This window comes from Triturus cristatus, chromosome 9 (genome assembly GCF_964204655.1).
Source record: "Triturus cristatus chromosome 9, aTriCri1.1, whole genome shotgun sequence".
Classification (NCBI taxonomy): Eukaryota; Metazoa; Chordata; class Amphibia; order Caudata; family Salamandridae; genus Triturus; species Triturus cristatus.
Genome location: NC_140592.1, coordinates 1,039,859,786 through 1,039,875,560, shown reverse-complemented (window position 1 = coordinate 1,039,875,560; position 15,775 = coordinate 1,039,859,786). Strand labels below are relative to the sequence as shown.

Below are 15,775 nucleotides of genomic sequence, written 5' to 3'. Positions count from 1 at the left end.
TACCACCATGCCAAGACTTGCAAGCCAGTTTACAGTATCTGTGTGGGGTCTCGTTGCTCTAGATTTCTCAGAGGAACCGTTTTCTTTCAGAGCAAGGAAAACCTGTTTAAGGCGCACACTCCCTTTCTCCCAAGAATGCATTAAGGGTTGTGGGGCAAAACCATATTGTATGAATTCAAGTACCTAGTTAGATACATCCACTGAGGGCACGTCTCTGTATTGACCGTGCCAAATCGGACCATGTGTATTCTGGTGTATAAGCTTCTATGTAGGGTTTTCATTTCAGCTAGTTCCATGCTGGTCTATTGGCCACTTTGCTCAGCCCCTGCAGTGCTTCCTCCTCACACAGTTACTTTAACTCTGCATGTATCGCATGGGAACACAAAGGGTGGACTTTAGTGTTGTCCCAGACCTGCAATTCTCACTCAATGGTAGACTTCAACTCCACTAGGTCTAGGCTACCATAGCCGTAAGTCCATCCAACAAAGCCTCTGGGTCAAAGGGGGTCCCAGTGGATCTGTACAAGGCTAAGCTGGAGTTATGGGCCCCCATTAACACTAATGCCCTAAACTTGTGCTACCACATTCATCGTCCTAGTGTTTAAGAAAGGAAATCATCCCGATTTTCGCGTTAATGGGCCCATCCCTCTGCTGAACTCTATAGTCATGTCTTAATCGGCCAAAGCTCTGAGGAATTCTGGATGAGATGGGTCTGGAGTAGGACCTGATGGGTTTTCTCCAAGCTTTGCACTATGATTTAACGGCTTCTGTAAGGTTTGGGCTTGAGGGCGAATGCTCCGATCCATTTAATTGGGAGCGAGGGGTTCATCAGGAGTGTGTGTTGGCGTCTATTTGGTGTCTGCGCTATATTGATGGCTTGAATAGCCATCTCACCATCATAAACAGGGTAAGAAATTGCCCAATCACAACTTTACTATATGCTAATGTTGCAGTGGTTATATCACACTCTACTGTGTCTCAAAGGCTTGATTGATAACTTTGTAGAATATATGGATAGGCTAGACCTTGAGATACTTTTTACTAAAACGCATCATATGGCTTGTGGTACTAGGCAGACCAAGATTAGACCGATTTATATTAAGGATAAGAAAATTGAAAGAGTATACGGTTTCTTATACCCAGGTATTATTTTCGATTCCTCTGCTACTCGGACTCCATGTTTGTCTAATAGGTTGACTAGGTTTAATCTTTCAACTGGGGCACTTTTTAACTTTGCTAAGATGGTGGTTAATAAACCAGCACCAGTGCTGTTCAAAATTTACGAATGCAAATGTCTGTCAATATCAACTTACATAGCAGAAGTTTGGGTATTGGGATTCAAAATGTCCCCAGGCAAAAGAAAATTAATTTTGCAGATGCCTATTAGGTTTATTGCCTAGTAGTCCTCATTACTTTCTGAGGAAATAGGATTAAGATATGTAAACAATCATATTAAACCAGCCCCATGTTGTTGTTGGTCTGGGCAAACAAACATGTCACCCTTAACAGGAATATAATTGAGGACTGTCCTGTCTTTGCTTTTGAACACAAAATTAATTGGTTTAGACATATCGGACAAACGTCCAACGATATAGGCAAGCAAGATTTGTGTTTTTCTTTGGAAACCATATGACCCTGCGACGATCCGATTGTGCCTGTGTGATGAAACTTCGGTCTAGTTGCTGATGCACCTTGTTTTTATGTAAATATTATAAACCTGACACTCGTCAATACTTGTTATCAGTTCTTAAATCCCATGGCTTTTTCAAGTGTAAACCAGCATTTTCTGTAGACTTTGTCATTCAGTTGCCAATTTTCTTAATTCGAATGTGTGCTATCAAAATCCAACGCTATTTCAAGGGTATAATTTCATAGATATTTTATTACTATTGTATTATGCCAAATATGGCTTTTGCTATTTCAAGACTAATAATTTATCTCCTCACTGTTATTAAAGCTGTTTTAATTGTTCGTATATTTAACCCCTTCCCTGCTCATGACGGAACGTTCCGTCATGAGCCACGGTTGGCGTGTGCTCATGACGGAACGGTTCCGTCATGACAATCCTGTTGGCGGCCGCTCCGCCTCCGCGGCGCTGTTTCCCCGCCTGTGCGAGGGGACAACGCAAATGGGCGGAGTCATGACGGAACCGTTCCGTCATGAGCACAGCTCAACTGTGGCTCATGACGGAGCGGCTCCGTCATGAGCACAGGCCCACCGCGCTGCCCCCCTGCCCCCCCCCCAGCGCTGCAGCGGAATGTCCGCAATGCAGAGTATCTTGTATGAATTGTGTGTACTTTTATGGGTAGTTTATTTAGCCAAATAAAGACGAAGAAAAACTCTGCATTCCATTTTTAACTGACCTTGACCAGAGAGTCTGATTTAAATATTATTTTCTTCAACATTAAGGCTATCGATTATTGAAGTTCAGATAGGATCCTGTTTTTAGGTGGGCAGTAGTTTTCAAATCGGTTGTCGTTTTGAGTGTGGATTGCTAGAGCATTTCTGAGCTGACCGAAATATCTCGCATCATTCCATATTCCTTCTTCCGCACCTCAAGGGGTATTATCCCTGACTGGTTCCAGATATTGCCCAATTTGCTGATCACAATGAGATCTCTTTTCCGAAATATCAATAGGTTCCCAACTTCCCACAGAACGTTATTGCCCAAGAAAGGAGTTTCTTTAGTCAGGACCTTCTCCTATCCCAACTGTTTCGTTGCAGGCTTCCTGGCCTTTACCACTGATGACCTGTGCATTGACAGGCTCTTGCCTCCTTTTCTGCTGTACAGCACCGAGGTGTGACATTGAGGTCCCATCAAGACAAAAGCACCGCAACCAACGATTCCTAAACGCTGGATCAGAGACACCAAGAACTTGGACCGAAGTGAACTGGTGGCCCGTTGTAAATCCAACCTCCCCCCTCCCTTCGCATCTCTCATCAGTCAGTGACCTAAATGATCACTACTCTGCGACCATCTCAAACGTCCTGGATGATCTAGCCCCACTAAAACTGAAAAGAACCCAAATCAAAGACAGAAACCCCTGGTTCACGGGTTTCCTTAACAACGAGAGGAGAGCCCTCCGGCAAGCTGAAAGAGCCTGGAGGCAACAACCCTCTACTGCACACCTACAACTCCTCCGCCAGGCCAGAAATACCTACAACAGGAACATTCTCAACTCAAAAAAAGACTTCTTCAGAACCGAACTTGAGAAAGCTAAGAACAGACCCCACAAGCTCTTCGAATTGGTCAAACACCAATCTAATAAACTGGCCAAATCTTCTTCTAAAGAAACCCCCAGATCTCTTGTATCCTCTGAAGAATTCGCCTCTTTCTTCACTGACAAAATCTTGGCCCTTGGAAACTAACTCAGTGCCATCGCACACCCCCAACCCCCTCCTGACCCGTCTCCTCCCACATCGACACACCCACAGGCTCCTCCCAAAAATCACGCTCACTGGTCTATCTTCAAAGACTATGATAAGGACTCCATCTCCAAAATCCTTTCTACCTTAAAACCGAACAACCATTTCAATGACCCGCTCCCTGCCAACTGCCTTGCGGTCGTCGCCCAATCCATTATTCCCAGCTGGACTTCAATAATCAATGCCTCCCTTCAGCAGGGAACGATTCCAGATTCTCTTAAAGCCGGCCAAGTCCTCCCCATCCTGAAAAAGCCATCGCTGGACCCAGCCTCCCCAGACAACTTCAGACCCATCTCCAGCATCCCCCTCTTAGCCAAAGTGTTGGAGAAATGTGTGCAACGGCAGCTAAGTCACCACATCAACAACTTCCACCTCCTCGATGACTTTCAATCCGGATTTAGACCAGGGCACAGCACCGAAACCACCATGCTCCACATAGTCGATGATGCCCTCCACCCCTCGACCATGGCAAAACTTGTCTCCTAATCCTCCTGGATCTATCCTTGGCCTTCGACACAGTCAATCATGAAAAATTACTCGAACTCCTCAAACTCAGAATGGGATTAGATGGCACTGTTCTAGACTGGTTTAGGTCCTTCCTCCATAACCGGTCACAGAGATTCCTGATTAATGGCAACCTTTCATCATCATCGCCGGTCACAGTTGGAGTCCCTCAAGGATCAACCCTGTCCCCCACCCTCTTCAACCTCTACCTAGAACCGCTTACCGAAGTATTGCGCGCAGCTAATATCTCCTATCATGTGTACGCCGATGACACCCAGATCTACATCAAAACCTCTTCTCTCGAAGAGATTATCTCCCTGAACGAAGCCCTGAAACTCACCGTACAATGGCTCGCATCCAACCAACTCAAACTCAATGCAAAGAAAACAGAATTTCTCCTGATCTCCCCTCCCAATGCCAACTTAGAGATTCAATCATGGATCAAGGCTATTACAGCCTTAAATTGCCCACCGACCATTGTGAATTCGGCTAAATCCCTGGGAATTACCCTTGACACCAACCTTAACATGAGGCACCACATAAACTATGGCTAAAACAGCCAGATTCCATCTGAGCTACCTTAGGAAATTGAAACCCTTCCTTGATGCTCCCGACCTAAAAATGGCAGTTCAAGCACTCGTCATCTCTAGACTGGAATATGGCTGCTTACCCAAGATCTCCCTGGCACCTCTAAAAGCCTGCCTCAACGCGGCTGCCAGACTACTGACCGGCACAAGGAAATATGATTATATTTCCCCACACCTGAAAGCTCTCAACTGGCTTCCCTTGGAGGCAAGAATACAGCTCAAACTAGCATGCATCACGCACAAAGCTTTACACTCTAACTCCCCCGCATATCTGACACAGAAACTAGTGATCTCCGGAGGAACCAGGAACTCCAGATCCGCCAGAGATTTCCTGCTCCAACCTGCACGTTTTCGAGAAAAAAAAACGTACAATCGGGCCTTCTCAGGGGCTGCTCCACGAATATGAAACTCTCTCCCACCCCACATCAGAAGAATCCCCTCACTGTCTCGCTTCAAAAAGGATGCCAAAATCTTCCTTATGGGCAAATTTCTCGTCTAACACTACCTCAACTACTTCTTTGTCATAACCTATGGCAGCCCACTACCTCCCTCCTAAATACCGGGTCTCCCGAAACTCCAGAATCTTGGGACCGGGTCAGAATTATTGAAAATGTACTCTGTAAATATGGTTTCTCGCTCTGTGTAATTGGTTATGTAATATGTAAATACATGCTTCGCTTTACCCTATATATTCCTGCACTATACTGCTACTTGAGCTGTAACTGGTCGACTCTAAATCTGTCTGTATATTGCTTTGCTCCCCTGTAAAGCGCTCTGATACCCTAACGGGTCAAGTTCGCTGTCTATAAAGCACATAAATAAATAAATAAAATCACATAGCTGTCTACCCTGGTAGAGGGATCATGTAGTGGCAGAAAGACCCAGTCTTTACTACTGCCAAATGAATGGCCCAGTAGAACTTCTGAATGTCTGGGAGGGCGATGCTCTCATCATAAACTCCTCTGGTTAACTTCCAAGAGGATATTGTGGTGGCTCTCCATCCCACAGGTGCAGTCTCTCCTCAGCCACCAGTTGTTTAAAAATACTCTGAGATGCAATAGAGTGTATTTTGAATGATGTAAAAGAACTTTTGTTACGCCATAATTTTACACAGTGCTGCACTTCCCATGAGCCAGGGTGATGGTCCTTTCCAGTGTCGCACATACACTTTGAAGTTAGTGAGCAAATTGCAAACTTGGAGGCTAAAATGCTCACTGGGTTCAAATGCGATATTTATAAGGCCATTCAAGGGAGTCGAAGGCCTGAATTGGGTCTAGTGACAGACCAACTGCTGATTCCATTACCACCTCCGAATATGCAGTGCAACCAAGTAAGCATATTATATTTCAGTATAGTGCTATTTTGAGCATAAATCCCAACTTATCTGGGTGCACAAGAGCATCTAAGATTTCAGTTAAACAGTGGCAAAAATTTTTTGTCCAGTACTTTGTTTTCTGCATTTGACAGTGCTATGGGCCAGAAGAACACTCGATTTGGGGCTTCCTGGGTTTGTGAATAACCAATACCATCACCGTGCATCGTAAGAGCAGACATGCCTTCTGTTCTTGTAACTATTAACATTTCTTGAACATATGTAGTTAGTTCACTAGCCAATCTTTTTTATAACACGAAGGACAGCAAGTTATCTGCAGTTTTGTTATGATATCTGCAATCTCCTCTGCAGTTATTTCAGAATTTAAACCTGTGCTGTCTGCTGATGATAGGTTGGGGCGGGGTAGGTATGCCAAAAAGGCCTCTTTTTAAGTGTCGCCTGGGCAATTCTGCAAAGCATATAGGGATTGGAAATAACCAGCAAAGGTTTTTGCGATTTTTGCATTACCATGAACCCTAGATCAATCTGGATTTCTGCGTTCTTGTACCCATTTGCTCTTTCCCCAAGCATGCCAATAGCTTACCTGTTTTGTTCCGGACTTCATATACTGTTTACTGTGTGACTAGGAGGTGGTTGCATGTGTCCTGTCTAGTCGGAGCCTGGTACTCCCCTTTAATTGTTTGCTTGTCTCTGTCTTTTTCGCAGTTTTTGCAAAGACTAACTGAAGTGGACCGATTGTGTAATGAAAGACTCTTTGACTTTGCTTTGCAAACATTTTTATCTCTCGTTGTCTACGGAAAGACGCATTTCTGGTATCCTTCCAAGCCTAAGTTAAATAATTTATATAATGTGCAACTTGGATGTACAGGGAGCCTCCGTGTCTGCGCTTGCCCTACTTGCGTCTTTTGACCGGTGCTTCTAGTGGGTTCTGATATTCCTGCCTCCATTGCCAACTGAACGGTTGCTTCTGTAGTTTCGCAGTAACATTGGACACTGGTTTGTCAGCCTAGAAGTCAGAAATACCAAGTGGAATGTGAAATATCCTCTATGGATTCTGAAAATCTCACTGTGTTGGGGTGGTACTGATCTAGCATTCATTCAAATAATGCTTTTCTTCCCCATTATAAAGTTTGTCAATTTTCTTTTTGGTGAGTTCTCAGAAGACTGTAATACACTATTCATAGAGTACCTTTGCAAGAATGGCTGAAAATCATTGTGTATTATCAGTGTGTTTAATTAAAGGACTTCATTGATGCATTGTCCTATTTACCGCATAGGCTCAATTGAGACCTCAGTCTGCAAGGTAGAGAGGTGTTGTGAGAACCAGTACGCAATTTGATATTTTTGCACTGGGATTCCTTATCAATTGTATGAGCTGCTCCCAAGTAGATTTGAATGAGTAGCTGGATTATACATGTTAAGTATACAAGGGCACCCATGACACTTTTTAGGTCTCGCCTGAGCCAGCGCATGCGCTGCTCTGGCGAGACATTTAGTTAGTGGGTTTTAAAAAGCCTACCACAGCTTATTGTGTGGCATACTGCGTGCGGTTACGCGCACGAGCAGAGGCACCATCTGGCTTTCCTCTCCCAAGCGCACGCGCCTCGCTCCACCTCTCTGTCTTGCTCGCCCCTCCCCCACCACAGAAAGAGCCCATCACAGAGCATGTCTCGCGGCCGCCGCGCGTCTTGTTTCATGGATGTGGACTTTTTTCTTTTTTCCCTTCTTCTTCCTTCCATACCACTTTCCTCCATCTTCCCTTCTTTCCTTTTTTCCTTCCTCTCGCTATTCCATTCTACCACACTACTCTTAACATCTCTCACCCTCGTTTTCTTTCTTTCCCTCCCTTCCTTTTTTATTTCCTCCTCGTACCCCTTCGCACATTTGAGTTGATGCTGCCACCTCCAACCCTCCCCTCCCCTCACACCCACCAAAAATCCAAAGGTGTCGTGTCTCTTCTAAGGTGGTGTGTTCTGTGTCCTCTGACTGTTTAGGTCAGTGGTTTTACGTTTCCTACAAACCGACTGAAACTCTCACTGCTGCTGCTCTTATAGTGCTATTTTCTATGTTTTACCAATACGCTTTCTCAATACAAAAGTCTTAAACCAATGATTTTAGTTTGTACCCTCTGAGGGGCTCCTTAACCCCTTTGTAAACGTGGTCCTCCACCAATCTGTGACCTAATCTGTAAATTCCAGCCATTCGCAAGCTCTGGCAAGTGGAGGTTGAACCACTGGATTTTGGCTCAAAGCATCAGGGAAAGCATGTTCGTCTGAGAAATTAAATACGCTTCCCGACGAGACATCGGTTTTAAAAACTACTTAAAGACGCAGATCGAATATAGTGGGATACGACGCCTATCTGCCCATCACATCAGATTTTTATTATTTTCCACTATAATCCACAATACTAAAAACAGTGCACAGAACATGCTGAATAGCTGGGTGTATCTGTGCTTAACGTGGCACAGACCACAAAGAAAAACCATACCCAAAATACGAACAAACACTTCACATACCTCTAACACAGCACAGGTCTATCAAAGTTACCATCTCATGCTCACAGGCCAGAACTTTCCTCTGAACATGTCACACGAATATCACTAACAGAACAACATCTGACAAATAACAGCCACCCAACACCTTCAGTGAAAGTCAGGGTGGCAGTCATGCTTCTTACAGCAATCACCAGCGTCTCCCACCTCACTCAAATTATTAATACAAACCAAAACAAGCATTGGCATAGCCAATAGGTCTCGTGTTTGGGACCTTATAAGTGTTTAGCCATGCAACAGTTGCATAACTAAATACTTATAAGGTCCCAAAAGCGAAACCTATTGGCTAATGCTTGTTTTGTGTGTTTTGAGATGGCTCCACATTTTCTCTCTCCCTTCTCTTTCAGACAGGCCACTTATAGGTCTTGATTTGCTTGATGGGAGAATGTAACATGTTCACTGTCTGTCTTGTTAAATAATGTCACTTCAGAGAGAATTGCTTCTCCTAGGAATGTTTTCAGCAATAGTGATCCAAAAAACTTTAGCCTAATTGGCTGCCGCTCTAAGAACCCTTTAGGTCATAAATGTTACTTTTTGCCTTATTTGGGCATTTTGCCATGAATTTTGTATGTTTTTCTTTATGTTGCGCAATAGCAGTTTTATCTGCAGCTGCGTACTGTCCCAGGAGCATGCCTCCAGGCTGTTTGCTTGTTTTAGTGCACACTGCTCTTCCTATCTACGTTATCTATGCAGCGTTAACTTGTAGGCATACACTTCTTGAAGCCATGTTATGTCGCAATTCTGCTGTTAGAGTATTGTAGGGATTTATCCTCCTCTCTAATTTTGCCTCTGCTACGGTTCGAAGATTTCCATCTCCGATTCGGACTGCTTCAAAATAGCTTCTTTATTTTTGGGAAGTTTTATACAGCGCGAACTTGACCCGACGGAATCAGCGCTTTACACGAGCATCAGTTGCATTATAGACGCACACATTAATTTGTTATTTGGTACGGATAGGAGTAAGTGATTTTCCCAGAATAACAGGATGATGAACCCGCTTCCCCATCGTCCAAGTCGACAGCTCTAGTAGTTAGGCCACATTCTCAGGTTGTCACCTCTGCGCTCCTCCTCCTAGCAATCAGCTACATATGGGGAGGCGGGGGCAGGTGGTATAGTGTTGACTGCAAGAACCAGGGTCACTATGTAACGCATCAGTACTGGTATGCAGTGTCTGCATAACAATGTGTCTGGAAGTAGGTGGATGACAACAGTGGCACTTTGAAAATTCTGCAACTAAAAAGTTAATAAATCCATGCAATTGTGATCTTGTGACCAGGCAGCGATGGGATTCAACACTAAGACATTGACCGATTTCCTTTTGCAATCATCTGATATATATCAGACATGACATATATCCAGCAACAACACGGCCACACACCCGACAGAGAAGGTGGGTTGCAATAGGTAAAGCACTCCCACCTGTCCTCCCAAACACCACATCATGGGCCCAAAGGTCAATGACTTTGGAATTACCACCAAACTGGGAGACCGAGACAAAGACATTATCTGAAACACGTCATCATCAGTCAAATCAGACCCTTACTGTCGTAACCAAGCAGACCAGGATACTCCCGGCAGACAGTGTGCTGTACAAATGGCAACAGCATAACATAAACACATAACACAACTTGCTGCACAAATCTTTCCAGCTGTAAATCTGTGATCTGTCAACGGAACACTGGCATCCGAGGATGATGAGGGCTGAACAACAATAATTAACAAGCATTGGCATAGCCAATAGATCTAGCTTTTGGGACCTAGATCCTTGCCCTCCGGCTATTCTCAACCTTATTCCAGAAGCCATTGCCCCCGCTTTGACTAACATTTGCAACGCTGTGTTCACTACTGGCTCATATCCCTCAGTGTGGAAAAAGGCTATCAAGCCACTTCTGGAAAAAACCTACCCTTGATCCCTTTCTTCCATCCAGTTACAGACCTATCGCATGTCTCCCCTTCCCAGCAAAAATATTTGAAAAAGCTATGAATATACAACTTTCTAAATTCATAGATGAAAATAACTTACTGGATGAAACCCAATTTGGGTTTAGGCAGGGACACGGAACGGAAACCGCTTTAATAAAAGCGGCAGATGAAATAAGAATTACACTGGACAAAGGAGGAGCGGCAGTATTAATACTACTAGATCTTCCTGCTGCCTTCGACACGGTCGATCATGCCACCCTGATCGACCGTGTCTCAGCAATAGGCATTCAGAACAAGGCCAAAGAACTCCTCGCCTCCTTTTTGGCCAACCGCTCACAGGAAGTAAAAATGGGCCCTTTTACTTCCCATACCTTCACCCTTCCTTGCGGAGTACCACAGGGCTCCTCGCTAAGTCCGACCCTATTTAATATATATGTTTCGGACTTGGCGAGGGTGATTAAGTCCTACGGCATTGCCCTCACGACCTATGCCGACGATACCCAATTGGTCCTATCCGTACATGATGACGGAATGACAGTTGCTGCAAACTTTCAAAAAGGAATGCTTGCAATTAGTTCCTGGATGTCATCAAACTGTCTCAAATTAAACTCTGACAAGACAGAGGTGATGACATTCGGGAAACTGTAACCTACCTGGTCCCCTCGATGGTGGCCAACTGAGATGGGACCTCCAGCTGAACCTGTCACCAAGGTTCGTAACCTTGGAGTTATTTTTGATAATAAACTGACCTTCCACCATCATGTCAACTCCGTAGTTTCCGCTTCCTTCTTCACCCTGAAAAAAATCAAAAAACTTCTTCCCTACCTTCCCATTTCAGCTGGTAAAACCCTAATCAGCACTTTGGTTTTCTCCAAAACAGACTACTGCAACGCCCTCCTTCTTAACGCCCAGGAAAAAGTTCTTAACAGGCTTCAGTTAGTGCAGAATGCCTCAGCCAGAATCCTACTGGGCATTCCTAAGTTCACCTCCAGCTCCCCGTATATTCAACAACTTCATTGGCTTCCCGTGAGGAACCGGACAAAATTTAAGGCATTGTGTATTGCCTATAAAGCCATCAACAACTTAGGCCCACAATTTCTCAAAAACGCCCTCTGCCCACTAGAAAATCCAAGAACGCTTCGTTCCTCCACAGCTCATCTGCTTAAAGTCCAACGAACAAAAAAGGCCAACTGGGGAGACAGATGCTTCGTGATTTCCACAGCCAAACTTTGGAACACACTCCCACTCTCCATTAAAACTTCCCCAACGCTTATTAGCTTCAGGAAGAAACTGAAAACCTGGCTTTTCCCACATTAAAATCTGCCATTGCTATTGTTCTGTTTACTGAGCGCCGAGACACCCCCGGGTAGTTGTGCGCTATTAAAAATTGCCAAAAACATAAACATAAGTGTTTACCCATGCAACAGTTAATGTTGTTGCACCAAGGATATTGTGCTACATAACTAAATACTTATAAGGTCCCAAAAGTGAGACCTATTGGCTATGCCAATACTTGTTTATTTTGTCATACTTTTCATCTGTTTGTAAATTTTGAGGCTTTTTAGGTTGGGTATGTATACATTTTACTGTTGATTCTTTATTCATCCCTTTAAATTAGATTGTGCTCAACAAGTTGATGGCCATGCAGGTGCAATATGAGGCATCCAGTGCAACGGAGGAGGAGACCTTGGGCCCCCAGCTAATAGCCCGGTTAGAGGTATGCACTATATGCCTATTAAGTAATAGTCTAGTGCTGGGCATGTTGGTGTTTTTCATTGTGTTGACTGGAGAGCTGTTATGCAAATTTAAAATTGAACTAATTGTTTGTGCAGTTTAACCACCAGTTTAAATCCTCTTATGCCTCCCGAATCTTTCATGCCTTGTCTCATATAATATTTGTATGGGAACTCCTACCTCATGCTCAAATGTATGTAGTGTTGTCCTATAAAAATCTTCCTGTCATTCAGGGTTGTCTTCTGAATCGATCTGCTCTGCCATGACCTTTGAGAAAACTATAAATCTCTGGTGCCAACTACATTTTTAGATAACAATTGTACTGTGTAAAACGTAATCGGTAAAGCCCAAAGAGGGAACTTGTGGGTATGCGCTTTTAAGCTCATCATTGTCAGACTAAAATCCAATGATCTGCCATGATATGTATTTTATGTATTAATTTTTTAGAAATGATATCCTTTAGCATGGAGCCACATTTACTTTTCAACAAAAACACTGGAGATTTCCACTGCATGACATAATAAATTACCGTTACTGGACAAAAGGAGATTTGATCAACTGCATAATAATTTTATTCCTCTCTGCCAGTTGTACGCCAAGTTTCACTTTTGGGACCTTCTGTACACCGCTCTCCCTTTTACTTTCACATACATAAAGGACACTTGGATTTTCTTCAAACTTATCCAAAGCCACATTTATGATTATTTCATAGCTCTAAGGGATCTCTCTTTGCTCCCCAATTTACAAATATACTAAGGTAGAAATCCTATTATTCCATCCACCTTAGAACCAAACTACTATTTCCTCCCCATAACCTTTCTCTTGGGTACCTTGAGTCCTTCTGCTGTGCCAAGGAGTTACAGGTACAGTTGATCTCCAGATGAACTCCAGCATGTTACTGGAGTTCATCATAACTTCAAATACTACCTCTTCTCAGTTCCACCTATGATGAATCGGAAAGTCTTAGCAACAAATCTTTGAGGGTGCTAATTCTCTGACCAGCACTGGTTACGAGTAAACCGGATTATTGTAACAAGTCCTAAGGCTTGATCTCCTTCTCCAAAACCTGTATACATTTTCTAATTTAACAAAATCATTAATGAGGATTGAACCTGCTGAGACAGTATCCTACGTCCCTTAAATGCCACCAAGCGCAAATGCTGTCTGTCAACCATAGTTTTCAATTCAAGCTACTTCTCAGCACATCACTCCTTACTCTCTCAGATTGTTGCATGACCTATACTATTTGCTATCTGTACAGAAACTCATGAACGACCCCTAAATTGCCAGATCCTTCAAGCTACCTCAACCCCACTTCCCCTGGGCATAAAAAACACCCTGATCCAAATCCGACTGGCAGTGAGTGCATTAAAAATTAGAATTAACATTATAAATAATCAGAAAATACACTATGTACATGTGATAAATACATTCAGTGTACTATCTCTGACCTCAACTCACTACCCAACCATCCCAAATCCTCGCCTCATTTATGTTTAACCCACTGCATACATCATCTTATCTGGAAGCTAGGTACACCATTTCTATGAGATTAGCTACTGATTCTCAATTAAAGCAATGTAATTAGTGCTGCGCTTAAAATTGTTTGGCTTGTCCTCTAACCTGTTGTAATTCCTTTACTATTTGTAGATGTTAAAAAGTGGCATGGTTACCCTTATTCTGTACTAGTAGTGTTGCACTTTATGGTTTAAATCTTTTATTGATATTTCAAAATATAAAGGAAAAAAAAAACATACACAGAGGCTCCAAACCGCTCATGCGGCGAAATCCGTGCTTTGTCTCTAAGCGGTGGATGAGTCCCACCCATCCCGGCCGCAGTCGGGATCAATCGTGGGTTAGATTGGGGAGTCCGACGTGATGCCCGGTAGCTGTCATGGAGCAATCTTTATGTTGAAGGTTAAACACCCCCCCACCCCACCCCCCCTGTTCCACGTCCATCTAACCTCCCGCAGCTCAGTCACTCTCCAGCCCTACCCCTCTGCCTAGTCCTCGGGTAGCCGCAGCAGCCGCAGATAGCGGGGACAAGTAACCTCCCTGACCTCGGAGGACAACAGTGCTAGAAAGGGCCTCCACAATTCCCCAAACCTAGAACCCTCCCCGGCCAGTGTCAAATAGAGTTTCTCCATTCCCAGGACATGCCACAGCCGGTAGAGCCAGCCTGTAAACGTCGGTATGGTGGGCGTGTGCCAGTGAGTGACTATATTCTGCACCGCTGACCCCAACGCTATCGCTATCTGTCGTCCCCTGTGTGATTTGAGCGCATATGTTAAAGGATTAGGGAGGCCTAAGAGGGTGTACGCTGGGAAGCGCGGGATCGCAGTGTCGAAATGTTTGTCCACCTCATCAAGCACCTGGGTCCAGTAAGCCTGGACTCTCTCACACTCCCATAGCAGATGAGTTAGGGTTCCTATCTGTCCGCACCCCCTCCAGCAGTGTGCATCCCGCCGCCCATCCATCGCATGCAAGCACTCAGGGGTGTAGTACCAATAGGTCGTGATCTTTGTGAGGGTGTCTGTGAGGCCCATGTGGTAAGCAGAATGTCTGGCTCTGTAAGCTATGCCCCCCCACTCTTCCCTTGCCAAATTCCTGCCAAGCTCTCTTTCCCAGCGTGTCCGTCCAGCATTATACGTATGCGCGAAGCGCAGTTGAAGCATTCTGTATAGGTCAGAGATGAGTTGCTTGTCGGACGATCGCGTTACTAGCCACCGCTCGTATGGGGAGAGCCGCTGGTCGGCGACCGGGCGGACCCGTCCGTCCAGCGCCCAATGTCTGACCTGGAGATAGCGGATCCTCTCCTCCTCCGGCAGCCCGTACTCCTGGCGAAATTGCTGGAACGGGTACACCCCCTCCGCATCATACATATGATACAGGAAGCGGCAGGCCGCTGGCTTCCACCCGCTGAAGGCCGCCGAGTCCATTCCAGGAGCGAATTCCGGGTTGTCAAACAGGGGCGTAAGCGGGGAGGGAAAGGTAGTGAGGTCATGAGGAGCATTAGTCCGGTCCCAGATTTCGAGAGGGACCCGGGTGATGTGCGAGGCATAAAGGTTGGGGGGCCGGTGTTGTTTACGCAAGAATCGGATCTCTTGTAGGGGCCGGGCAGCCACCGCCTGGTCTTGAAACAGCCAGTGCTTCTCCGACTCCCAGCGGCTCCACTCCACCAGATAACGCAGCTATGTGGCCCAGAAGTAGATCCGGAGATCCGGGATCCCGAATCCCCCGTCTTCAGGTGCAAGAGTGGACAGTGACCCCTTCATGCGTGGTTTCCGGCCGTTCCAAATGAATTGGGACAGTTCAGCTTGAGTCTGTTGGAGCAACACAACCGGCGGGTAGAGCGGGATGGTGCGGAGAAGATAGAGGATCTGGGGTAATACCGTCATCTTGACAGCCGCGACCCTGCCTAGCCATGAGAGGGGGTAATGCTTCCATCGCACCAGCTCTGTGCGAATCTTCCGGCGCAGAGCGGCATAGTTAAGGGCCACCACTCGTGGGAGCGTAGGCACCAACTGAATCCCCAAATATGGGACCGATTCCTCCGCCCACTGAAACGGGAGGGAGCTCTGCAAGTGCCTCCGGGTGGAAGGAGTCAGAGAAAGGCTGAGGGCCACTGACTTGTCCGTGTTCACTTTGAACCCCGCCACCCGCGCAAAGGCGTCCATTTCCGCCACGCACACCGGCAACGCCTCCCGCGGATTCG

At 45.3% G+C, this 15,775-nt stretch overlaps 1 protein-coding gene across 6 annotated transcripts in view; it reads left to right on the top strand.

The window, feature by feature from the left end:
• RAD51 (RAD51 recombinase) overlaps nt 1-15,775 on the top strand; it is a 242,011-nt gene that overhangs the window by 74,689 nt on the left and 151,547 nt on the right. For all 6 annotated transcript variants that reach the window (XM_085626852.1, XM_085626851.1, XM_085626856.1 and 3 more), the window contains exon 2: nt 11,945-12,043. In XM_085626852.1, the coding sequence (XP_085482978.1) occupies nt 11,963-12,043 (81 nt within the window). In that variant the 5' untranslated portion in view covers nt 11,945-11,962. The remainder of the gene's footprint in view (nt 1-11,944; nt 12,044-15,775) is intronic.